Raw genomic sequence first — 24,850 nt, 5'->3', positions numbered from 1 at the left:
TCACAATTACTCAACTCTCCCCTTATAGTACAGAAGCAGCCAGATATAATAGTAAGGGCATGGGCATACCTGTGTTTCAATAAAACTTTATTTGCAAAACCAGGCAGAGGCTGGATTTGGGCTGTGGGCTGTGCTTTGCTGGCTCCTGATCTAGAGGAAGGCGGCAATGCACTAAACCCTTTTGAATTAATACTCTCTGCTGAGGCACAGATGAGCGCCCTGCTCACCCTCCTGGGGTCTGAGCTGGGCCTGGTGCCCGCTGCTGTGCCCCTGCAGCCTTCCTGTGCTCCAGCGATTCTACATACCAGGCATGTGTGTCAGCCTGTGAGCCCCCTAAGACATGCCAGGATGGGATGCTGGGCCCGCTGGACCCAGAGCAATGCCAGGTGCTGGGCGAGGGCTGTGTCTGCTCCGAGGGCACCATCTTGCACCGGCGCCACTCGGGGCTCTGCATCCCCAAGGAGAAGTGTGGTAAGTTCTTCCCCTCCCCGGGCAGAGGGAGTCTGCCCTAGAGTCTGCCCTAGAGTCTGGTAGACCCCAGAGTCTCCTTTGCCCTCCTATGCCCGTGGCTGAGCCCCCCTGCATCCCTCCAGGTCCGCTCTGGGGGTGGTCAGTTTCCCAGGGAGGGTCTGGCCTGGGACGGTCTGGGTCTCCCCACCCCCGTCAGTCCCCAGCACCTCGCCATGCCCACTGCAGCCTGCACAGACAGCACGGGCATGCCGCGGGCCCTGGGGGAGACTTGGAACAGCTCCCTCAGTGGCTGCTGCCAGCACCAGTGCCAAGCTCCAGATACAATCGTCCCAGTGGACCTGGGCTGCCCAGGTCCCCGCCCTGAAAGTTGCCCACGCTTCGGGGAGGTGGCCCTGCTGCAGCCCACCGAGGACCCCTGCTGCCTGGGGACGGTTTGCGGTGAGTCCCACCCTTAGACCTCCATTGTTAGATGGTTAAAAGACTCCAGCTCTGCTCCTTGACCTTGATGGATAGGATAAGGCCTCGGGAAATGAGAGTGTCTTGTGGGGGTGTGTTGGGGAGAGTGGAGGACCACCAGGGTTGAGGGGAGCTATGCCCTCTGAGTCAGTGTGGGGCAGGACTTAATGATGTGCACTTGGAGCCGGGCAGCCTGGTGGACGCTTCCTCTACTACCTTGCATCCTTGTGGCCCCAGCAGATCATTTAACATGTAGGCTGATAATAGTACCCACTTTCTGGGTTGTTATGAGAATTATAGAAGTTGATACTGATCTAGCAGAACTACAGCCAGCACATGGCCCCCTGGATGAATGTTAACTCTGATGGCGCGTCTGTCTCAGTCCTGAACCCTGTGATCCTCAGAAGCCTTCTCCAAGAACATGGGTCCTGAGAGAAGTGCTGGGACCAGATGTCCAGGGCCTGGGCAGTGCTGGAGGCTGGGGGGAGTCCCAGCCTCCAGGTGACGGGCCCTGTGGCCCCGGACAGTGTGTAACCAGAGTCTGTGTGAGGGCCTCGCCCCCACCTGCAGCCCCGGCCACCGGCTCCTCTCCCACTTCCAGGAGGACTCCTGCTGCCCCAGCTACAGCTGTGGTGAGAGGCCCAGGGTGGGGCTGGGGGTGGGCGGTGGGGCGCCTGTCACCCAGGATGGGGAGCATGGCTAGCTCTGGGAATGACTGGGTTCTGGCTGGAAATGAAAGCAGGGCGAGGGTGGGGGCCCAGGCATGGCCACGCAGCGTCTGCTCCCAACCCTGAAATTCTGTTTCCCCCAGAGTGTGACCCGGACCTGTGCGAGGCAGTGCAGGTCCCCAGCTGCCGCCAGGACCAGATCCTGATCGTGGGCCGCCTGGGGGACTCGTGTTGCACCTCCTACCTCTGTGGTGGGTGGATGTGCCCTCTGATGGCAGCAGGCCCGCCCGGATCACCGCCACCCCCTCCCTCACCCCTGCTTCCCTGGGTGGCTGGGAGGCAAGGGTGGGGTATCTTCGGGTGGAAGGGCCACAGGGCAAAGGGTGAGACCCCTGACCAGGAAGAAGTGTAGGAGGAAACCACCACTGCTTCAAGCCGTACATTACTGAGCATAGGAAGATGGGTGCTTGTTCAGTAAAAGAACTTAGGTGGAGGTGAGGGAAAGCCCCCCGGCTCTGACTGCAGGACGGGTCACGTGGGACTGTGCACGCTTCAAGTGTTACCAAGCCAGACTTGGGTCTGCTCACCTGCCCGCAGTAAAGCCCACTTACTGACTCCAGGTTGTGGTGAAGGAAAGTGCAGCCTTTATCGCAGGCGCCAGGCAAGGAAAAAGAGTTAGTTGCTCAGCTGTGTCTGACTCTTGGCGATCCCATGAAGTGTAGCCCTCCAGGCTTCTCTGTCCACGGGATTTCCCAGACAAGAATACTGGAGTGGGTTGCCCTTTCCTTCTCCAGGGGATCTTCCCAACCCAGGGATCAAACCCCAAGTCTTCCACATTGCAGGCAGATTCTTTTCCATCTGCGCCACCAGGGAAGCCCGTAAGGAGAACAGGCAGTTAATGCTCAAACATGAATTCCTTGCCTGGGGCCTGCAATAACCACGGCACTGTCCTTCACCACAACTGGGTGTCAGCAGATTGACTTTACTGCAGGCAGGCGAGCAGACCCAATGGTTTGGTAACGCTATGAGGCTGGCTCCTGTCACACCTGTGGCTTAGGGGCTTCCCACAACCACCTGCTCTGGACCGCCCTTCCCAGCACAGGGACTGCCTGTGACAGGGGTGGCCTGTCTCTCCCCTCAGCTTGTGGAGACTGTCCGGATCCCATCCCCGAGTGTCAGGAAGGGGAGGCGCTCACTGTGGACAGGAACACCACGGAGCTCTGCTGTCCTCTGTACCAGTGCGGTGAGTCCTGCAGGACTTGGGGGCCAGGGCCGGGAGGGGCTCTGGGGACCATCACAAAGTCCTCACTCTGGGATCCATGGGCATTCAACAGGGGGCAGCAAGGAGCCCCCAAGTGGTGGGCTCTGGGGAAGCCATGGAAGGAGGCCCCACCTGAGGAAGCTGGGCTGAATGGCGAGGGTCTGGCTGTCACGTAGATGGCTCTGAGGCTTCCTGAAGAAGGTCCCTGTCCTCCTCCATGGAGGCCCCCAAGAGCCTGCATTGAGGCACAAATGCTTAGGCCACTGCCACCCACCCAGCCTGGATCCACAGTCCTCATTCTCTGACCCAGGGCCCCTGCCTCAGGGTCTCTACCACTGTTACCATAGTCCCTACACAAGGCTGCATTCTGAAGCCTCTGAAGCCCTGTTATTTTGCAATGATAAATCAAAGTGGGCCGTTTCTGATATTTTTACAAGACATAGCACCTGTATGTATATAGGATGTACCGTAACATATTACTGTATACAATTACAGTAACATATTACTGTATGCTGCTGCTAAGTCACTTCAGTCGTGTCTGACTCTGTGCGACCCCAGAGACAGCAGCCCACCAGGCTTCCCTGTCCCTGGGATTCTCCAGGCAAGAACACTGGAGTGGGTTGCCATTTCCTTCTCCAATGCATGAAAGTGAAAAGTGAAAGTGAAGTTGCTCAGTCGTGTCCGACTCTTAGCGACCCCATGGACTGCAGCCTTCTGGGCTCCTCCATCCATGGGATTTCCCAGGCAAGAGTACTGGAGTGGGGTGATATTACTGTATACAATACCTAATAAGCATAGTCATAATACAGCCAGCATCATCGACTTTAAGTAAATCTATTGGATGAACATTAACAAAAGGGTTAAATTTAAATATGATTTAATTTACAAAAATTACTTTCCATACCAACTGTAGGAGAAATGTGAGGTGGACCACACTAGCACAGAGCACTGTACGGGAGGGGTCTCTTCCAGGATACCCCAAGGGCAGCCCCAATGGGATCAATTTCTAGAACCACCTTTGAAGCAATGCAGGTTCCCAAGGAGGGGGGTTCCCCCAAAGGCCCAGCTGTACCTGACCAAGCAGCTGCACCTGGGGGCTCAGAGGCCGCTTGTCACGAAGTGTTTACAAAGCTCATCTGAGCAGAGGGTCAGCATCTTTCCTCTCCTCCGTTCTCTTCAGCCTCTCTCTTCATCTCTCCTTCTCAGCTTCCCTCTCGTGTTTCTCAGGAAGGACTTGAGTAATGTGGAGTGAGTACAGTGGTATGGAACTCTGCATTCAGATGCTTATATCTTTCCTTTTCTCCTTTGCTTTTCGCCTCTCTTCTTTTCACAGCTATTTGTAAGGCCTCCCCAGACAGCCATTTTGCTTTTCTGCATTTCTTTTCCATGCGGATGGTCTTGATCCCTGTCTCCTGTACAGTGTCACAAAACTCATTCCATAGTTCATCAGGCACTCTATCTATCAGATCTAGACCCTTAAATCTATTTCTCACTTCCACTGTATAATCATAAGGGATTTGATTTAGGTCATACCTGAATGGTCTAGCGGTTCTCCCTACTTTCTTCAATTTAAGTCTGAATTTGGCAATAAGGAGTTCATGATCTGAGCCACAGTCAGCTCCCGGTCTTGTTTTTGTTGACTGTATAGAGCTTCTCCATCTTTGGTTGCAAAGAATATAATCAATCTGATTTCAGTGTTGACCATCTGGTGATGTCCATGTGTAGAGTCTTCTCTTGTGTTGTTGGAAGAGGGTGTTTGCTATGACCAGTGCATTTTCTTGGCAAAACTCTATTAGTCTTTGCCCTGCTTCATTCCGCATTCCAAGGCCAAATTTGCCTGTTACTCCAGGTGTTTCTTGACTTCCTACTTTTGCATTCCAGTCCCCTATAATGAAAGGACATCTTTTTTGGGTGTTAGTTCTAAAAGATCTTGTAGGTCTTCATAAAACCGTTCAACTTCAGTTTCTTCAGCATTACTGGTTGGGGCATAGACTTGGATAACTGTGATATTGAATGGTTTGCCTTGGAGACGAACAGAGATCATTCTGTCGTTTTTGAGATTGCATCCAAGTACTGCATTTTGGACTCTTTTGTTGACCATGATGGCTACTCCAGTTCTTCTGAGGGATTCCTGCCCGCAATAGTAGATATAATGGTCATCTGAGTTAAATTCACCCATTCCAGTCCATTTTAGTTCGCTGATTTCTAGAATGTCAACGTTCACCCTTGCCATCTCTTGTTTGACCACTTCCAATTTGCCTTGATTCATGGACCTGACATTCCAGGTTCCTATGCAATATTGGTCTTTACAGCATCAGATCTTGCTTCTATCACCAGTCACACCCACAACTGGGTATTGTTTTTGCTTTGGCTCCATCTCTTCATTCTTTCTGGAGTTATTTCTCCACTGATCTCCAGTAGCACATTGGGCGCCTAATGACCTGGGGAGTTCCTCTTTTGGTATCCTATCATGATCAATGCAAAGAAATAGAGGAAAACAACAGAATGGGAAAGACTAGAGATCTCTAAAAGAAAATTAGAGATACCAAGGGAACATTTCATGCAAAGATGGGCTCGATAAAGGACATAAATGGTCTGGACCTAACAGAAGCAGAAGACATTAAGAAGAGGTGGCAAGAATATACATGGAAGAACTGTACAAAAAAGATCTTCACAACCCAGATAATCATGATGATGTGATCACTAATCTAGAGCCAGACATCTTGGAATGTGAAGTCAAGTGGGCCTTAGAAAGCATCACTATGAACAAAGCTAGTGGCATTCCGGTTGAGCTGTTTCAAATCCTGAAAGATGATGCTGTGACAGTGCTGCACTCAATATGCCAGCAAGTTTGGAAAACTCAGCAGTGGCCACAGGACTGGAAAAGGTCAGTTTTCATTCCAATTCCAAAGAAAGGCAATGCCAAAGAATGCTCAAACTACTGCACAGTTGCACTCATCTCACACGCTAGTAAAGTAATGCTCAAAATTCTCCAAGCCAGACTTCAGCAATATGTGAACTGTGAACTCCCTGATGTTCAAGCTGGTTTTAGAAAAGGCAGAGGAACCAGAGATCAAATTGCCAACATCCGCTGGATCATCGAAAAAGCAAGAGAGTTCCAGAAAAACATCTATTTCTGGTTCATTGACTATGCCAAAGACTTTGACTGTGTGGATCACAATAAACTGTGGAAAATTCTGAAAGAGATTGGAATACCAGACCACCTGACCTGCCTCTTGAGAAATCTGTATGCAAGTCAGGAAGCACCAGTTAGAACTGGACATGGAACAACAGACTGGTTCCAAATAGGAAAAGGAGTACGTCAAGGCTGTATATTGTCACCCTGCTTATTTAACTTATATGCAGAGTACATCATGAGAAATGCTGGACTGGAAGAAACACAAGCTGGAATCAAGATTGCCGGGAGAAATATCAATAACCTCAGATATGCAGATGACACCACCCTTATGGCAGAAAGCGAAGAGGAGGTAAAAAGCCTCTTGATGAAAGTGAAAGAGGAGAGTGAAAAAGTTGGCTTAAAGCTCAACATTCAGGAAACGAAGATCATGGCATCTAGTCCCATCACTTCATGGCAAATAGATGGGGAAACAGTGGAAACAGTGTCAGACTTTATTTTTTTGGGCTCCAAAATCACTGCAGATGGTGACTGCAGCCATGAAATTAAAAGACGCTTACTCCTTGGAAGAAAAGTTATGACCAACCTAGATAATATATTCAAAAGCAGAGACATTACTTTGCCGACTAAAGTCCGTCTAGTCAAGGCTATGGTTTTTCCTGTGGTCACGTATGGATGTGAGAGTTGGACTGTGAAGAAGGCTGAACGCTGAAGAATTGATGCTTTTAAACTGTGGTGTTGGAGAAGACTCTTGAGGGTCCCTTGGACTGCAAGGAGGTCCAACCAGTTCATTCTGAAGGAGATCAACCCGGGCATTTCTTTGGAAGGAATGATGCTAAAGCTGTAGCTCCAGTACTTTGGACACCTCATGCGAAGAGTTGACTCATTGGAAAAGACTCTGATGCTGGGAGGGATTGGGGGCAGGAGGAGAAAGGGACGACCCAGGATGAGATGGCTGGATGGCATCACAGACTCGATGGACGTGAGTCTGAGTGAACTCCGGGAGATGGTGATGGACAGGGAGGCCTGGCGTGCTGCGATTCGTGGGGTCGTAAAGAGTCGGACACGACTGAGTGACTGAACGGAACTGAACTGAGCTGAACTGAACTGACAATGGTATGGAGTCAGTCACTGTGTTGAAGGCCAATCACTGACTAGCTGCGTGGCCTGGGGCAATGTACAACTTCTCTGAGCCAAGGTTTCTCATTCATAAAATGCTGATCACAGCATGTGCCTCAAGGGGATATTGTGAAGATTAGAGATAATATACATGAAGTGTGTGCTATGTACATACTACCTTAATATAATGGTGCTCGGCATATAGTGCGTGCTATCACTTTAGCCATTTCTGACTCTTTACAACCCTGTGGACTATATGGCCCACCAGGCTCCTCTGTCCATGGGATTCTCCAGGCAAGAATACTGGAATAGCTTGCCATGCCCTCCTCCAGGGGACCTTCCCGACCCAGGGATCGAACCCGTGTCTCTTCCGTCTCCTGCACTGGCAGACGAGTTCTGTAACACTAGCGCCCTCAATAAACAGAGGTCATTGATATTACCTTGTCCCAGTCTTCACTACACTTTTCTTGCAAAAGTGCTTAGTCTGTAGAAAGCACTGAATGCAAGTAAAGACAAGAAAATGAAAATGCAATTTTCCTACCTCCCAGGTATTCCATTGTCAATATCCTCCAATTCAGTACATATTCTTCCAGATATTTTCCATGCCTTTATACAATATGAATGTGTTTTACCAAATTGAGTTTATACCGTACATGCTCTTTTTAAGCCAGATTTTCAGTGAATGACCTTTACTTTTCTTGGTAATACATTTCCAAGTCCTGTCACACCCAGTCTATGATTTGCCTGGTCTGTCCAATCCAGGATCCCAGCCAGACTCACAGATGAACATTATGTGCTTAAGTGTCTTTGAATCTAGTAAGTGCCCTTTCTTCCACGCAATGCTAAATTGTAGAGTTTGGGTTACTGTCCAGCATGAAGTCCCACCCTCTGGATTTACCTGGCTGCCTCTTCTTGAAAGTGTTTACATTGCTCCTCTGTCTTCTGTGCTTCTGTAAACTGGAAATTAGAAGCAAGACTTCATGGATTCAGGCTAAAAATCCACACTATTCTTCAGCTTCGTCACACCAGGAGGCACATACTCTGTGGTTGCTGGCCCTGGATTAGGGTGACCTGTCCATCTTACATTTACAAATTTCCTCTTTCAAACAGAAAGTAACCTATCACTTAGACATTATACAAATGTCCTTCTCACCTTTTGCCTGTTAGGTTTTTGAAAATTGATTAATAATTCTTTTTTTTTTTTTGCTAGTGATCATTTTATTTTTTATATAAATTTATTTATTTTAATTGGAGGTTAATTACTTTACAATATTGTATTGGTTTTGCCATACATCAACATGAATGAAAATTGATTAATAATTCTTACCTGTGCCAATATTTTTTTTAGTAGATAAAATAAGTTTTATAGTCTTTCACCTTCTGCATTGTCCCTGGCACCTTCCCTCCCCACCAGAAAGTTGTGTCCAGGGATCCCCTCCTCGTCTTGGTCTCTCAATGAGTGGCCGGGGAATCCTAAACTAAGAGGGGACCTGCTGAAGAGCAGGACGAGGGGAAGTGTGAGCCCTGGAGTCTGTGTAGCATCTGCTGAAGCAGAGCAGACTGGGGTGGAGATGCTGCCAGAGGAGGAAGTCTGCACAGCACGGGAGGAGGTGTGTTCGTAGAGAGGAACTGTCCATCAGGAGAGCTTCCCTTGGTCCTTGACCACCCTTAGAGCACTAGTCTCAGGGTGACACAGAATCCCAAGAGGGAGGCCCAGCTGAACGAGCTGAAGCTTCTGACATTGTCACGTTCCTCATACCTCCTGGAGGAGAGCTAGGGTGACATGGGTCCTGACATGGATCTATGGGGAGACTTCAGGAGCCCATACGTCGCCCCTGGACTCCAGAGGGTGCCTGAGGACACTGAGGGAACTCGGGGGGAACCAGGAGGTACCCCCTCCTTAGCCAATGTGTTTCTGAGGACCCCAGCTCCAAGGTGTCTGTGTCTGACGCATCCCCTGCCCCCTCCTGCACAGTGTGTGAGAGCTTCCGCTGCCCCCACGTGCAGTGTGGCATGGGCACGGCCCTGGTGGAGGTGTGGAGCCCGGAGCGCTGCTGCCCCTACAAGTCCTGTGGTAAGTCCCTGCACAGAGCGGCCCCTCCCCAAAGGCGGAGACCCAGGCCCGGGGTGGGGGGGGGGGGGGGCGGGCACGGCCCAGGCCCGGGGAGGCGGGCGCGGGGCCACCACTGTCCACCTGGCTCAGGTTCTCCTCCTCCAGAGTCACCAGACGGAAGCCTTCAAGTGGCCTTCCTCTTGGCTTCATCCGCTCCCTGAGTGCTAGACAGTTTTTTGTCTCCCCAGAATAAAAGGAGAAAATAAGCAACTTCCCTGTTGCAAAAAGGAACTTTTTCACCTAAAAAAAAAGTCTTTATTGCAGCCATCGGATAGTAATCATGATTTCGTTCAAATTCACCTGAAGTCCTTTTGGGAAGCAGGTGGAGAGTGGCAGTGATCAGTAATGAATACCAGTGAATTTTATATAAAAATGGTTTTCAAAAGAGTTCAAAAACTCTGTTTTGCATCCGGGTATTTTGCTTGCATTTACTAAAATGTAAACTTCATGAAGACAGGGATTTTAGTTTGTCTTATCCATGGATTTGTCCCCAAAGCACAGAAAAATCTCAGCGTATAGGTGCTTAAGACTATTTGCTGCATGAGGGGGTGACTCCAAAGTCTGTTTCATAGCCACTGTGACCCTGACTTCTCCTCCGCCTGAAGCTAGAGCTGGTGGAGCCCTATGTCACAGGCAGCAGTACCTCCAAAGTCAGCTCCTTTGCAGCTTAGAACTGGACCTGCTCATGGGCAAAGGTTCAGGGTAGAGCTCAGCTTGCTGAGGGTATACTTTGGGAAATGCAAGTGATCAGAAATTCCACCCTTGCCATGTTCCTTCTTGAAGAGGCCCCACTCTGCTCTGCTTAGTGGGTTCTGGAGCCCTGGGAGGGATGAAGCCCAGATGACGGACGGGAACCTGGGGTTGACCCATCCACCTGCTTATCCTCCCTGCACACTCAATTATGGGCCCATCACACCCCACCTGCCCAACCAGGGGAGCTGCAGCCCCCATGTGGGGATGGAGGGAGGCTAGAAGAGAGACTGCACCTATGGTGAGGAATCTGGGAGGCCCAGGGGGCTCCCGCCTGGACATCTCTGGTGAGGTGGGTCCTGGCCCCTCCTGTTTTTCAGAATGTGACTGTGACACAATCCCAGTGCCCCGGTGCCATCTGGTATGAAGACCCTGCCCCTCCCCACTCCCCCTGGCACCCCCTCTTTCTTTCCTCCCTTTCCCTTCCCCACTCTTTTCATCTGGTCGATGAGCCTTGAACTGCAAGTCAGCATTCTTGTATCAAGTTCTGCTCTCTGGGCATAGTACCCTTGCTTGTAAAGTGGGTCTGATCATAGTTCAGAGTTGTGGTGAGGATTCAGTACTACAAGGAAGACATTGATGGTGGTGGTGGGGATGATGGTGGGGATGGTGGAGATGATGGGGATGCTGATGACAGTAGCTGATGTTTCAGTTCAGTTCAGTTCAGTCGCTCAGTCGTGTCTGACTCTGCGACCCCATGGACTGCAGCATGCCAGGCTTCCCTTTCCGTCACCAACTCCTGGAGCTTACTCAAACTCATGTCCATCGAGTCAGTGATGCCATTCAACCATCTCATCCTCTGTCATCCCCTTCTCCCACCCTCAATCTTTCCTGGCATCAGGGTCTTTTCTAGTGAGTCAGTTCTTCACATCAGGTGGCCAAAGTATTGTAACTTCAGCTTCAGCATCAGTCCTTCCAGTGAATATTCAGGACTGATTTCCTTTAGGATAGACTGGTTGGATCTCCTTGCAGTCCAAGGGACTCTCAAGAGCCTTCTCCTACACCACTGTTCAAAAGCATCAATTCTTCGGTGCTCAGCTTTCTTTATAGTCCAACTCTCACATCCATTCATGACTACTGGAAAAACCATAGCTTTGACTAGACTTTATATACATTATCATATTAATTCTCACGATAACCCAAACGAGGTGGAGTCTATGATTATCTCAGTACAAAAAAGGAAACTAAGGTTAATGCAATGTAGCTAGTAAATCTCAGAGCCAGGATTGAAACCCAGGAAATCTGACTTCAGAAAACATACCCTTAACTATCAGGCTGCATGGCCACTGAGAAAAGTTGAAAATACTTTAAGAAATGGAAAGTTGTGTTTAAAGTTATGTTGTTTACATGATTTTCTGGATCCTAAGTATTGCCTCCCTCCCACCCAGCCCTCATCTCTTCTCATGTTTTCCCCCATCCTAGCCTCTTCTCCTTTTAACTGGGTTAGGAGGAAGGAAAGTATATGAGCAGAGCAGGGCTCTGGGCCACCAGCCATGCAGGGGCCCCACTGATATGGCCAGTGGGTGCTCAGGATAACAGGAGAGGCCCAAGGCCCAGAAGAGGACACTGGGGAGCAACTCCTCAGCAGGGAGGAGCCACCTGGGCATCCTTATAAGAGGATGACTGAACTCACAGGGTGCCAAGGGCCCCCTTGGCCAACAGGCCTGCCAGGCCCCTCCCTACCCACTGCAAGGAAACTACTGACAGAGAGAGGACCCCAGGTGGTAGGCTGCTCCCAACAGTGGGGCTGGGCCTCCCCAGCCCTGAGGTGCTGACCTCCTCTGCCCACCCAGTGGGAGAAGTCCCAGCTGGACGAGGCGTTCATGCGCAGCGCGGAGAACGTGTGTGGCTGTGCCAAATATGAGTGCGGTGAGTGGGGAGGGGGAAGCCCGGGAGGGAGAGCAGGTTGGGCGATCCAGGGCTGGGCCAGTCAGCCTGGGGCTGGTAGGGGTGCTGGGCTCTTGCTGACTGTCACCACCCTGCTTGCCCATCCAGTGAAGGCCCCCGTGTGTCTGAGTCGCGAGCTGGGGGTGATGCAGCCGGGCCAGACGGTGGTGGAGCTCTCGGCAGATGGCGTGTGCCACACCTCCCGCTGCACTGACGTGCTCGACCCTCTGACTAACTTCTACCAGATCAACACCACCTCTGTGCTGTGTGACGTCCACTGTGAGGCGGTAGGGGGAGGGGGCTGGGGGCCCGGGGAGCTGGGTGTCAGTGGGGCGCTTCAAGCTCGCCCAAGCTCTTTGGACAAGTCTAGAGAATGGGCATGGCGGGGGACCTCCAAGACCCCCTGTGCAAAGTGCCAAAGCCAGAGGAGAATAGCAAGAGTGCAGGCCTGGCGAGGGTGGACATTTGACAGAGAAAATACACATTTATTAAGCACCGACTCATGCCTGGCACATTCCCTATCATCTTGGTTTGTATCTTTGTGTTGCTACCATTTGTTGAGTGCTTCTATATGCCCAGGTACCTAGGAGAGCAACTGGCTTCTAGTAAGGCCTGGATCGGTATTAGTCAAGTAAAAGAGGATGAAATTATTCCCATTTTTCAGATGAGAAAACTGAAGTTTAGGGAGGTCCAGCTGTTTGTCAAAATTTCCCCAGGAACTGGGACCCAAACGAAAGTCTATCTGGAATCGATATTAGTCGAGTAAAAGATGATGAAATTATTCCCATTTTTCAGATGAGAAAACTGAAGTTTAGGGAGGTCCAGCTGTTTGTCAAAATTTCCCCAGGAACTGGGACCCGAACGAAAGTCTATCTGAAATGAATACCAGCACTCTTAATTAGCAGCAATGCCATCTCTTGGTCCACTGGGGCTGGGTCAAGGAAGGGCTATAAGGGAGGTTCAGGGTACATAAAGACGGCCTTCCTACTCGACATCAAGAGAGGCTTGGGGTTTCCTTCCCAGCCATCTCCAAGGCCCCTCCTCTGGTTTCTGGGCTCAGGGACAAGCAGAGAGTGGGAGTGCAGGAGGGTGGAGGTGGGCCCTGGGGCTGAACCCATCGCGTCCCGCCCCGTCCTACAGAACCAGGAATACGAGCACCCGAGGGACCTGGCGGCCTGCTGCGGCTCCTGCAGGAACGTGTCCTGCCTCTTCACCTTCCCCAACGGCACCACCTCCCTGTTCTTGGTATGCAGCCCCTTAACTGTGCAACTGGGAAGGTGTCCCAGGCAGGGACACCTGGGACCAGCTCCCAGGACTCGGTCCTCATGGGGTCCTGGGCAGTGCCAAGTTCTGGGCGGCACCTGTCCTCAGAGCTGTGCCCTGTTGGTTCACTCGGGCCATCGTCCCCAAGTCCCCATCACCCGCCTCTGTCCCCCCAGCCCGGGGCGTCCTGGATCGCAGCCTGCACCCGCCACCACTGCAGCAGCACTCCCCTGGGCGCCGTGCTCGTCCGCTCGCCCATCAGCTGCCCACCGCTCAACGAGACCGAGTGTGCCAAGGTCAGTGCCAGCCACCTCTCCCTACAGCACGGCTGGAGGCCAGGGGTACTGGCTGTCTTAGTGGTGGTGGCGGATAGGGGCCGGGGTGTCTTTTGGTGCAGAGATGTGTGGAAGGAGGGCTTCCCTGGAACCTGGATGTGTACCAGCCACCTTGACTCCACCCTAACTCCACATCTCTCCATATATCTTTGCTCTGACCCCATCATACTGCATCTGCACACATCACACGAGCATGTCCACATGCACACATATACTGTCACACATTCTCAGCACACTCACATACACACCCACATGAGCAGTCAGCCACTCACAGGCACCACACACTCCACAGGGCCGTTAACACCTCATCAGGCCAGTGCACAGGCCACACACCAAGGCACACTTGCACACGTGCATCACACAGATGTACTGTTCAGTTCTGCAGTGAGCTAATGGGTGTCCAGTACTAGCATGGAGAGCTGTCATTCTGTACACACATAAAGGAAAAGGATTGCCTGGAGGGTTTAGGGCTATAGTTGAAGTATTAGAGTTCCTGACATTCGGTTCAGTTCAGTCACTCAGTCGTGTCTGACTCTTTGAGACCCCATGGACTGTAGCACGCCAGGCTTCCCTGTCCGTCACCAACTCCCGGAGCTTACTCAAACTCATGTCCATAGAGTCGGTGATGCCATCCAACCATCTCATCCTCTGTCATCCCCTTTTCCTCCTGCCTTTAATCTTTCCCAGCATCAGGGTCTTTTCCAATGAGTCAGTTCTTCACATCAGGTGGCCAAAGTATTGGAGTCTCAGCTTCAACATCAGTCCTTCCAATGAATATTCAGGACTGATTTCTTATAGGATGGACTGGTAGGATCTCCTTGCAGTCCAAGGGACTCTCAAGAGTCTTCTCCAACACCACAGTTCAAAAGCATCAATTCTTTGGTGCTCAGCTTTCTTTATGGTCCAACTCTCACATCTATACATGACTACTGAAAAAAACCATAGTTTTGACTAGACAGATCTTTGTTGGCAAAGTAATATCTCTGCTTTTTAATATGCTATCTAAGTTGGTCATAGCTTTTCTTCCAAGGAGCAAGCATCTTTTAATTTCATGACTGCAGTCAACATCTGCAGTGATTTTGGAGCCCAAAAAAATAAAGTCTCTCACTGTTTCCACTGTTTCCACATTTATTTGCCATGAAGTGATGGGACCAGATGCCATGATCTTAGTTTTCTGAATGTTGAGTTTTAAGCCAATTTTTTCACACTCCTCTTTCATTGTCATCAGAGGCTCTTTAGTTCTTCTTCACTTTCTGCCATGAGGATGGTGTCATCTGCATATCTGAAGTAATTGATATTTCTCCCAGAAATCTTGATTCTCCCTTGTGCTTCATCCAGCCCAGCGTTTCTCATGATGTACTCTGCATATAAGTTAAATAAGCAGGGTGACAATATACAGCCTTGACATACTCCTTTCTGAATTTGGAATCAGTCTGTTGTTCCATGTCCAGTTCTAACTGTTGCTTCCTGACCTGCATACAGATTTCTCAGGAAGCAGGCCAGGTGGTCTGGTATTCCCATCTCTTTCAGAATTTTCCACAGTTTATTGTGATCCACACAGTCAAAGGTTTTGGCATAGTTAATAAAGCAGAAATAGATGTTTTTCTGGAACTCTCTTGCTTTTTCCATGATCCAGTGGATGTTGGCAATTTGATCTCTGGTTCCTCTGCCTTTTCTAAATCCAGTTTGAACACCTGGAAGTTCTCAGTTCATGTACTGTTGAAGCCTGGCTTGGAGAATTTTGAGCATTACTTTGCTCGTGTGTGAGATGAGTGCAATTGTGTGGCAATTGTGTGGTAGTTTGAGCATTCTCTATCATTGCCTTTCTTTGGGTTTGGAACAAAAACTGACCTGTTCCAGTCCTGTGGCCACTGCTCAGTTTTCCAAATTTGCTGATGTATTGAGTGCAGCACTTTAGTAGCAGCATCTTTTAGGATTTGAAATAGCTCTACTGGAATTCCATCACCTCCACTAGCTTTGTTCGTAGTGATGCTTCCTAAGGCCCAGTTGACTTTGCATTCCAGGATGTCTGGCTCTAGGTGAGTGATCACACCATTGTGCTTATCTGGGTCATGAAGATCTTTTTTGTATAGTTCTTCTGTGTATTCTCGCCACCTCTTCTTAATATTTTCTGCTTCTGTTAGGTCCATACTTTCTGTCCTTTATTGTGCACATCTTTGCATGAAATGTTCCCTTGGTGTCTCTAATTTTCTTGAAGAGATCTCTAGTCTTTCCCATTCTTTTTTCTTTCTTTTTTCTCTATTTCTTTGCACTGATCACTAAGGAAGGCTTTTGTATCTCTCCTTGCTATTTTTTGGAACTCTGCATTCAGATAGGTACATCTTTCCTTTTCTCCTTTGCCTTTAGCTACTCTTCTCAGCTGTTTGTAAGGCCTCCTCAGACAGCCGTTTTGCCTTTTTGCATTTCTTTTTCTTGGGGATGGTCTTGATCACTGCCTCCTGTACAATGTCACAAACTTCTGTCCATAGTTCATCAGGCACCCTGTCTATCGCATCTAGTCCCATAAATCTATTTCTCACTTTCACTGTATAATTGTTAGGCATCTGATTTAGGTCATACTTGAATGGTCTAGTGGTTTTCCCTACTTTCTGCAATTTAAGTCTGAATTTGGCAATAAGGAGTTCATGGTCTGAGCCACAGTCAGCTCCCAGTCTTGTTTTTACTGACTGTATAGAGCTTCTCCATCTTTGGCTGCAAAGAATATAATCAGTCTGATTTCGGTGTTGACCATCTGGTGATGTCCATGTGTAGAGTCTTCTCTTGTGTTGTTGGAAGAGGGTGTTTGCTATGAGCAGTGTGTTCTCTTTGCAAAACTCTATTAATAGCCTTTGCCCAGCTTCACTCGTTACTCCAAGGCCAAATTTGCCTGTTACTCCACGTATCTCTTAACTTCCTACTTTTGCATTCCAGTCCCCTATAATGAAAAGGACATCTTTTTTGGGTGTTAGTTCTAGAAGGTCTTCCAGGTCTTCATAGAACCATTCAACTTCAGCTTCTTCAGCATTACTGGTCAGGGCATAGACTTGGATTACTGTGATATTGAATGGTTTGCCTTGGAAATGAACAGATGTCATTCAGTCATTTTGAGATTGCATCCAAGTACTGCATTTCAGACTCTTTTGTTGACTATGATGGCTGCTCCGTTTCTTCTAAGGGATTCTTGCCCACAGTAGTAGATATAATGGTCATCTGAGTTAAATTCACCCATTCCAGTCCATTTTAGTTCGCTGATTCCTAAAATGTCGATGTTCACTCTTTTCATCTCCTGTTTGATCACTTCCAATTTGCCTTGATTCATGGAACTAAAATGGCAACCCACTCCAGTGCTCTTGCCTGGAAAATCCCATGGACAGAGGAGCCTGATAGGTTATAATCCATGGGGTCACAAAGAGCTGGACACGACTGAGTGACTTCACTGTCTTTCACTTTTCATGGACCTAACATTCCAGGTTCAGATGCAATATTGCTCTTTATAGCATCGGACTTTACTCCCATCACCAGTCACATCCACAACTGGGTTTTGTTTTTGCTTTGGCTCCATCTCTTCATTCTTTCTGGAGTTATTTCTCCACTGACCTCCAGTAGCATGTTGGGCACCTACCAACCTGGGGAGTTCATTTTTCAGTGTCCTATCTTTTTGCTTTTTCATACTGTTCATGGGGTTCTCAAGGCAAGAATACTGAAGTGGTTTGCCATCCCTTCTCCAGTGGACCACATTCTCTCAGACCTCTCCACCATGACCCGCCCGTCTTGGGTGGCCCTACACGGCATGGCTCATGGTTTCACTGAGTTAGACAAAACTGTGCTCCATGTGATCAGAGTGGTTAGTTTTCTGTTACTTTGGTTTTCATTCTATCTGCCCTCTGATGGAGAAGGACAAGAGGCTTATGGAAGCTTCCTGATGGGAGAGACTGACTGAGGGGGAAACTGGGTCTTGTTCTGATGGGCGGGGCCATGCTCAGTAAATCTTTAATCCAATTTTCTGTTGATGGCAGGGGCTGTGTTCCCTCCCTGTTGTTTGACCTGAGGCCAAGCTATAGTGGAGGTAATGAAGATAATGGGGACCTCCTACAAGAGGTTCCATGTAGGCACTTCTGCACTCAGTGCCCCTGATGTAGCCTGATGCAGGCCACCGTCAACCCACGCCTCTGCCAGAGACTCCTGGACATTGACCTTAATATTGAGCTTTTAAAGATTTCTGGTCTCACCTAGAATACAATTACACACATCCAATCATTCTTTCTCATTCATACAGACACATATGCAAAATCACACATAAATCACAAAAATCACACATATATGCTGAGACCCACACTCACACACACATATTAATTTACAAAGAACTGTCACATCCATTCTTTTATCCATTTCACTGTAGAGGAGAAGGGCTATCAGGGATCATTGTCCCATTTTAGAGGTGGGAGAATGGGCTTCCCTGGTAGCTCAGTGGTAAAGAATTTTCCTGCCAAGTAGGAGATGTGAGTTCGATCCCTGGGTTGGGAAGATCCCCTGGAGTAGGAAATGGCAACCCACTCCAATATTCTTGCCTGGAGAATCCCATGGAAAGATATGGGCCACAGTCCATGGATTCAACTTAGTGACTGAGCAGAAGCACAAGCATGAGAGATGGCAAAACTGAGTCCAGAGGAAAGAGGCATCTTATTCAGGACTGAGAGAGCCCAGACCACTGCTCCACGTGGGCCAGTCCCTTCCCTCCCCCTTCCCTGACCCTCTGTGCAGGAAACACTAAGCAGGCCGACAGTGCTGGGGGCAGGGTACATAAGGAGAGCTACCACCACACAGACAGGAGGCCCTGGCACCCTGCGCCATCTCTACCCAGCCTCCAGCCTCACTGGGTGCTGAGGTAGTCTTAGATCCAGTGTCCCAACCAGTCAGGCTAGGCTTTGTGACTCTCAGAGATGGCCAGCCCAGGGGCCCTTCCTGCTCTTGCCTGGGCCTGCTGGACCACTGGAACTCCTGGAATTCCTGCCCTGGAGCATCATGGGAGGAAACAAGTCAAGACTCTTGCAATCTTTGTGCCTCTTGCTGGCATCTTGGCTCCTGGCCTGGACAGAGTCTGCCACCCACCTCTTCTCCTCTCCCTCTAGGTTGGGGGCTCGGTGGTACCTTCCTTGGAAGGATGTTGCAGGACATGTGAGTGAGCAAATGTAGGCTATTGGGGGTGGGGAGGGGGCTCTGGTTGGGGGTACAGGGTATCATGTTGGGGCTCAGAGGGCCAGGTTCCTGGCCTGGCACCTCTGGAGGTGGCTCTTTCTGGGGGAGTAGATGAAGAGATAACACCCCCACAGTGGTGTTCACAGAGCTGATGTAGGGCTGCAGATGGGCAGGGGCCATGCTCACATGCCTTTCGCAATAAAAGGCCTCTGCTTCTTGTTGGACATGGGGGGCATTGGGATGTTGGATCCAGGAGGTCACTAACTCCCCAGCTACTCTGCCTCCTCTGGGCATGCCATGACTTCCAGCCCAGATGCCCCCACGTGAATTCTCCCTGTGCTCAGGAGCCCTGTCTTGGAGGTGCCTCCTGGGTGGGCCTCAGGCACACGGGCTCCCTGACCAGGTCTGAGTGAGAGCTCTGAGCATCTGTCCTCATCCTTACCCCAGGAACCCACAGCCCCAGCTGCATGTGTGTGCGTGTTCCCATCAGCCTGAGGACCTTTGACCCCATGCCTCCCATCCCCCAAGGCCCTCGGCCCTCCCATGGAGGGATGTAGGATATGGGACCCTTCCAACTCACATATTCCATGGACACTGAGCTCAGTGCCTCGTTGGCTGATCTCTGTTCCCTGAGATCACAACTCTGTGGTGACCCCTGTGCCTCTGTTTCCTGGCACAGCTCATGTTCTCTGAATATCCCAGATGTTCCATGTGACCTGTGACCCATGTCCCTCTCCCCAGGTTTCCCGGGGACCCTGCTTCCCGTGGTCCCCATTAGCCCCGCCTCTCCTCCACGTGTTATTGTCCACTGCCACCCAGGTACTCCTCTCGGAAGCCCATGGGACTGGAGGCATGTAGCTGCATTGCTATTTCTGACAATGTCCCTATTGCTAGGTAGCCCCAAGCCCTGGGGGTCGGGGAGGGAGGCATGGTGCCCCGGCTCCCTGCCTCTGGCAAAGGCCATAAGGCCCGCAGTGCATGCTGGGTAGCGGGCTGCACCCTGGGCTTGCATGGGGATGCTTCAGCAGTGCCCGCTCTCCTGGCACCGCATGCCCACCAATGCCCAGTGGTTTGCTCCCGCTGGTCACTCAGCTGGTCTCAGTCCAGGACCCTGACGCCACGACCAGGACAGCCCTTGGTTCTTGTGCTTCCTGGGAGCAGAGAAGGAGGAAAAAGTGAACTTAGCTCTGGCTAAGAGACCTCCAGCAGGTGTGGTCAGAAACCCACTGTGGTGAAGCCCAGAGGCCGGAAGAGAGGATTCCACCCCATTTCCTGTGGGCACACTGGGGTCACAGAGGGAGTCTATGCATCTGGCAAATATTTGTTTAGCACCACTACACCAGGCCTTGTTCTAGGCCCTGTAGATAGAGCAAAAATGACACAGTCTCAGGGAGTTGACATTTTAGTGGGAGAGTGAAAGAAAGTGTGAAAGTCACTTAGTCGTGTCCGACTTTGTGCGATCCCATGGACTATACAGTCCATGGAATTCTCCAGGCCAGAATACTGGAGTGGGTAGCCTCTCCCTTCTCCAGGGGATCTTCCCAACCAAGGGATTGAACCCAGGTCTCCTGCACTGCAGGCAGATTCTTTTTACCTGCTGAACCACAAGGGAAGCCATATTGCTTAGTGGGAGAGACAGAATGGCAAGTAAAACTACTGTAAGATGGATGTAACTGGTTTTATGGGGGTTAAAATTTATGCACTTGGGGGTGGGCTTCATTAAGAAAAGGATCCCAAACTTACAAGAGTGAAGATTTACTTAGAATGAGAACTCATGGCAAATTGTGGAAGCAGCCTGTGCAAAAGAAGACCCTAAAGCTTAGGTGTCAAGAGCATCATTTCAAATCTGTCTCTCAGGATGGTGACAGTGCCCTGGGTAGAAATAGGGAAGGGAGGGATCAGGGAAGGAGCTTGGGTGGAGGGAGGATGCTGTCGTTTAAGAAGAGGATCAGGAAAGGCCTTAGTGAGGGAATATTTGAGCAGGTGAGGGTGTGCATGGGCCATGTGATTGGTTGTAGGAAGCATGGTCCAAGAAGAGGGTGTGTCATGGACCATGATAAGCATGGTCCATGCTTATCAGTTTCTATCTCTGCGATCGCCCTGTGAGGTGGGCCTGTCTTGTTTGATAGCTATGGAAGCCGAGTGATCCTGCTGTGTGCAAGCATTGACTATGCTAGGGACTGGGGCTTCCATTCACTACAGAAACTGCAAAATCTGAATGCTTGAACAAAAGCTCAGAGAGGGGAGAATACACACCCAGGGTCACCAGTGGGTTAGAGACAGGTGTTGGGGCTTGGGTAGAGGGGCAGCTTGCTTTGTCCCCAGATCCTCCTCTCCTCTAGCCCAGAGTCCCCAGGCCGTCTCAGGCATCCTTCTCTGTCTCACCGTCTCCCTCGCCTGGCTGCCTCCAACTCCTTCCAGAGCACTGGGTCACAAGCTTTTCCTCTGATTGGGAGGGGCTCTAATGTGGGGCACTAACACTAGTGGAGGGGCCCTCCAGCATGACACTAACCCCCCGAGTCTGGCCCAGCCTGCAGCCCTGGGAGCACTCCTTAGCCGTAGCTGCCTCACTCACCCTGTCCCCCCAGGTAAAGAGGATGGGCGCTCCTGCAAGAAGGTGACAATCCGCATGACCATCCGCAAGAATGAATGCAGGAGCAACACCCCTGTGCGTGGCCCTGGCAAGACGGTGGGGGTGGGGTGGGGTGGGGGTGAACCGAATATAGGAATGGAGAGAGCTTTGAGGGGAAGGAAGCCACACAGGCTGCCTCACTGGCCTGCCTATCTCCAGGTGAACCTAGTGTCCTGTGATGGGAGGTGCCCGTCCGCCAGCATCTACAACTATAACATCAATACCTACGCCCGCTTCTGCAAGTGCTGCCGCGAGGTGGGCCTACAGCGGCGCTCCGTGCAGCTCTTCTGTGCCACCAATGCCACCTGGGTGCCCTACACATTGCAGGAGCCCACCGACTGTGCCTGCCAGTGGTCCTGAGGCCTGGGGGCAGGGGCTGGCCGGACCACTGCTCTGGCTGGCCTAGTGTAGGGTGGGTGGGGGGGCACTAAAAGTATGGAGAGCTGGTATGTGCTGAGGGTGGAATGGTGGGCAGAGCACAGAGAGCGACCAGAACCGGCCACACTGGCCCATCCTGCCTCTCCCTCCTCCACATGTGGGAGAGTGCCACAGCTTGGGGGTCAAGGAGTTCAACTCTGTCCCTGGCTTGAGGTCTGGGAAGGGCCCTCTGTCACTGGAGACTCTGGCTGCAGTGTTGGTGGAGGAGGAGACAGCTTTCCTGAGAAGCTGGGACCAAGGCTGTACCCAAGACCCAGCAGAGAGCCTGGATCTGATGACCCATCCTCCTCCTTGGCCCTCTGGACCATGGAAGAACCACAAACTCAGTAAAAGGAAAGAGGGCTTTAATTGCAACACCTGTATCTGCGCAGTGCTGTCCAGGAGGGCTTCCCAGAAGCAAAGCGGGTGGGTTCCCAAGTCCATGCGCTCTCACCAGTATCTGTGAGGTCAGGTCCAGAGCCTGGGGAATGTGTTCAGTGACCTTCAAGTTTCCCATAGCCCAGAGAGGGGAGCCCTGGTATTCTGTCATTGATCTTGTAATTCAGGAAAGGACTTAGAAGAACAAGGCCACACTCACCTCCACTCTCACCCCCCGAACCACCTCCCTGGCAAGTGGCTCTGGTGAGGTGTGATGGGAGGACCCTCCGTGAGGGTCCAGCTCCACTCAGCCCCATGTGGCTGCACAGCCCATCCCTCCAAGGGCCTTAGGGTGTTTAATGATACCTTCAGCCTGCAAGGGCAGAACCTGGCTCTGCCGTGTGCCTTTTTTCCAAGTACATGGTCTCTGGAGCAGCCCAAGTGTGGGTTTCCTAGCTCTGCCAGTGCCCAGCTCTCTGCTTCATGAGACTGTCCAGTAGGAGAGCAATGGTCAGTGGGAAGTGAGGCCTGACACGTGTGTAGCCATCTCTGAGCCTGTCAGAGCCTGGTCTCTGAACCACAGCGTCCTTCCTAAAGCCAGCCTGGGGCTCCCTCCACACCCCACCACATGCCACTTTGTGCTGCTGGGTCCTAAGGGTATGAACATGAGGGTGTTCTGACCCCAGCACTGCCCTGTATGTCTGGAGACATGTGGCTGCCCTGGCGCCCTTGGGATCAGGGCCCTGTGCCAGGATGGTCCCCAGCTGTTCCTGCAGCCTCTTTGTTCCTGTATCTGTACTCTGTTTGTATATCCAGTAAACCACAGGAACCCATCAGGCCTCTGGGCATCTCTGAAGATGTCAGGTTTGCTTTGAATCTGAAGGCATTTCAACTCTGAAGACAAGACCCTATTTTAGGACCCTGGAGGTCACCCTGACTTCTCCTGCCCCACCCTCACTACACACTTACAGGTGGCCACACATTATGATGGTCACACTGATCTCTGGAGTCACAGTGTTCCTGGGTTTCCATCCCCACCCAGGTACCCCCTCCTGCCTGCTTCTCCTGGAAACCCACCTCCCACCCCAACTCTATGGCTAAAACTCCCAGTCCTGTTCCCCTAGCTTCTTCCTGGTGAACCAGCTCTTTTAGGCTAAGACATGAGTGAAAGATTAACAAGAAGTGAATCACCAACCAGCATGCTTCCTGCTCTGCACTGGGGGAAGATCGTGAAAGGTGAGGATGTCAAACCTCAATCAACACTGCTCAATGGCATTCAAGAAGCCAGTACCCATAATGCTGATATGAGTGTTCATTGATACAATTATGAGATGTTGGTTTACATTAAAAATGCACATACCCTTTGACTCAGTCATCTTATTTCTAGGAAGCTGTGGTGAGCAGCGGTCCTCCAGAAACATCCACATGTCAGTGCCTGGAGCCTCTGAATGTGTCCCTTACATGGTAAAGGGGCTTTGCAGATGTGATTAAGTTCAGGATCTTATGGTGGGGAGATGATCCTAGATTATTCAGGTGGGCCCACCGGAATCACAGCAGGATAAGTGTCAGAAGAGATGCAATGATAGAAGCTGAGGCTGGGGTTTATGGTAATTTGTTACAGCTTCAGGAAACAAACACAGCATCTAAAGAAGTAATTCCTAAAAAGAGGCATGTGCCAGGATGTTTATGGCACATTGTCTTAAGTTAAAAAAAATGGATAATTTTAAATGCCTATCATTAGGGAATGATTAAAATAACCTAGTACAGTCACACCATAGAATACTGCTGCTGCTAAGTCGCATCAGTCGTGTCCGACTCTGTGCGACCCTGTAGACGGCAGCCCACCAGGCTCCCCCATCCCTGGGATTCTCCAGGCAAGAACACTGGAGTGGGTTGCCATTTCCTTCTCCAATGAGTGAAAATGAAAAATGAAAGTGAAGTCGCTCAGTCGTGTCTGACTCTTCGCGATCCCATGGACTGTAGCCAACCAGGCTCCTCCGCCCATGGGATTTTCCAGGCAAATATACTGGAGTGGGTCGCCGTTTCCTTCTCCACTATAGAATACTATATAGCCTTTTAATAAACTGGTATGGTTGGCTTTTCAGGATATGTTCAATGAAAGAAGGAAATTGTGGGTCAGTTCCCAGAGAATGACCTGCTTCCTTTATGCACCTATGCAGGGACACACACACAGACACACACACACACACACAGACACACACACACCCCACCTACCCACCATATCCCTCTCATTCCCTTGAAGGGTTTTTAGGACTAAGGAGGCCCTTCCTGGCTGTTTGGGCCGGCTGGTTCCATGTCAGCATTGGTTCTGGAATAGCCTTTTGGGTTCTGAGGGTCCCAGAGACTGCCGTTGCATACAGAAGGTTGAAGTGACCACCCCCGAAGAGCCTCAAGGCATATCTATAGCATCTCCCCCATCCTTGGTTTCCTCCCCACTCTCTGCACATGACTTAAAGCTTGAGGAACCCTGGAGGCCACACACCAAACAGGTAAGGAAACAGAAGCCCAGGACCCGGCCATCAGAAAGCTGGTAGCCGAGCTGGGCGGCCGTCCAGCCTGCAGCCCCCTGTGACGTATTTGCCAACACGAGGGGTTTTGAGCTCCAGAACTATCCCATTTTCCGTGCTTCAGGCTCAAGTTCCCGCCCTGATTTTCTGGGCTTAATCCTCTTCCTGTGGAAATCAATAAGGACATTGTGATGGAATGATTCACGTTCAAGGTCAGGCCGGAGCAAATTGGAGGCGACA

General features: G+C 50.6%; 1 protein-coding gene across 1 annotated transcript in view; it reads left to right on the top strand.

The window, feature by feature from the left end:
• Positions 1-23,438, top strand: part of OTOG (otogelin) — an 88,138-nt gene extending 64,700 nt beyond the window's left edge. The window contains exons 43-56 of the mRNA XM_040258258.1: positions 277-471; positions 697-909; positions 1,455-1,559; positions 1,739-1,846; positions 2,737-2,838; positions 9,087-9,185; positions 10,295-10,335; positions 11,768-11,843; positions 11,970-12,148; positions 13,002-13,106; positions 13,301-13,420; positions 18,589-18,634; positions 21,244-21,323; positions 21,447-23,438. Of these exons, the coding sequence (XP_040114192.1) occupies positions 277-471; positions 697-909; positions 1,455-1,559; positions 1,739-1,846; positions 2,737-2,838; positions 9,087-9,185; positions 10,295-10,335; positions 11,768-11,843; positions 11,970-12,148; positions 13,002-13,106; positions 13,301-13,420; positions 18,589-18,634; positions 21,244-21,323; positions 21,447-21,647 (1,670 nt within the window). The 3' untranslated portion in view covers positions 21,648-23,438. The remainder of the gene's footprint in view (positions 1-276; positions 472-696; positions 910-1,454; positions 1,560-1,738; positions 1,847-2,736; positions 2,839-9,086; positions 9,186-10,294; positions 10,336-11,767; positions 11,844-11,969; positions 12,149-13,001; positions 13,107-13,300; positions 13,421-18,588; positions 18,635-21,243; positions 21,324-21,446) is intronic.
• Positions 23,439-24,850: the final 1,412 nt, after the last annotated feature.

Source organism: Oryx dammah, unplaced genomic scaffold, assembly GCF_014754425.2.
Source record: "Oryx dammah isolate SB20612 unplaced genomic scaffold, SCBI_Odam_1.1 HiC_scaffold_17, whole genome shotgun sequence".
In the NCBI taxonomy this organism is placed as follows: domain Eukaryota; kingdom Metazoa; phylum Chordata; class Mammalia; order Artiodactyla; family Bovidae; genus Oryx; species Oryx dammah.
This window is presented reverse-complemented; position numbering and strand designations above follow the sequence as displayed.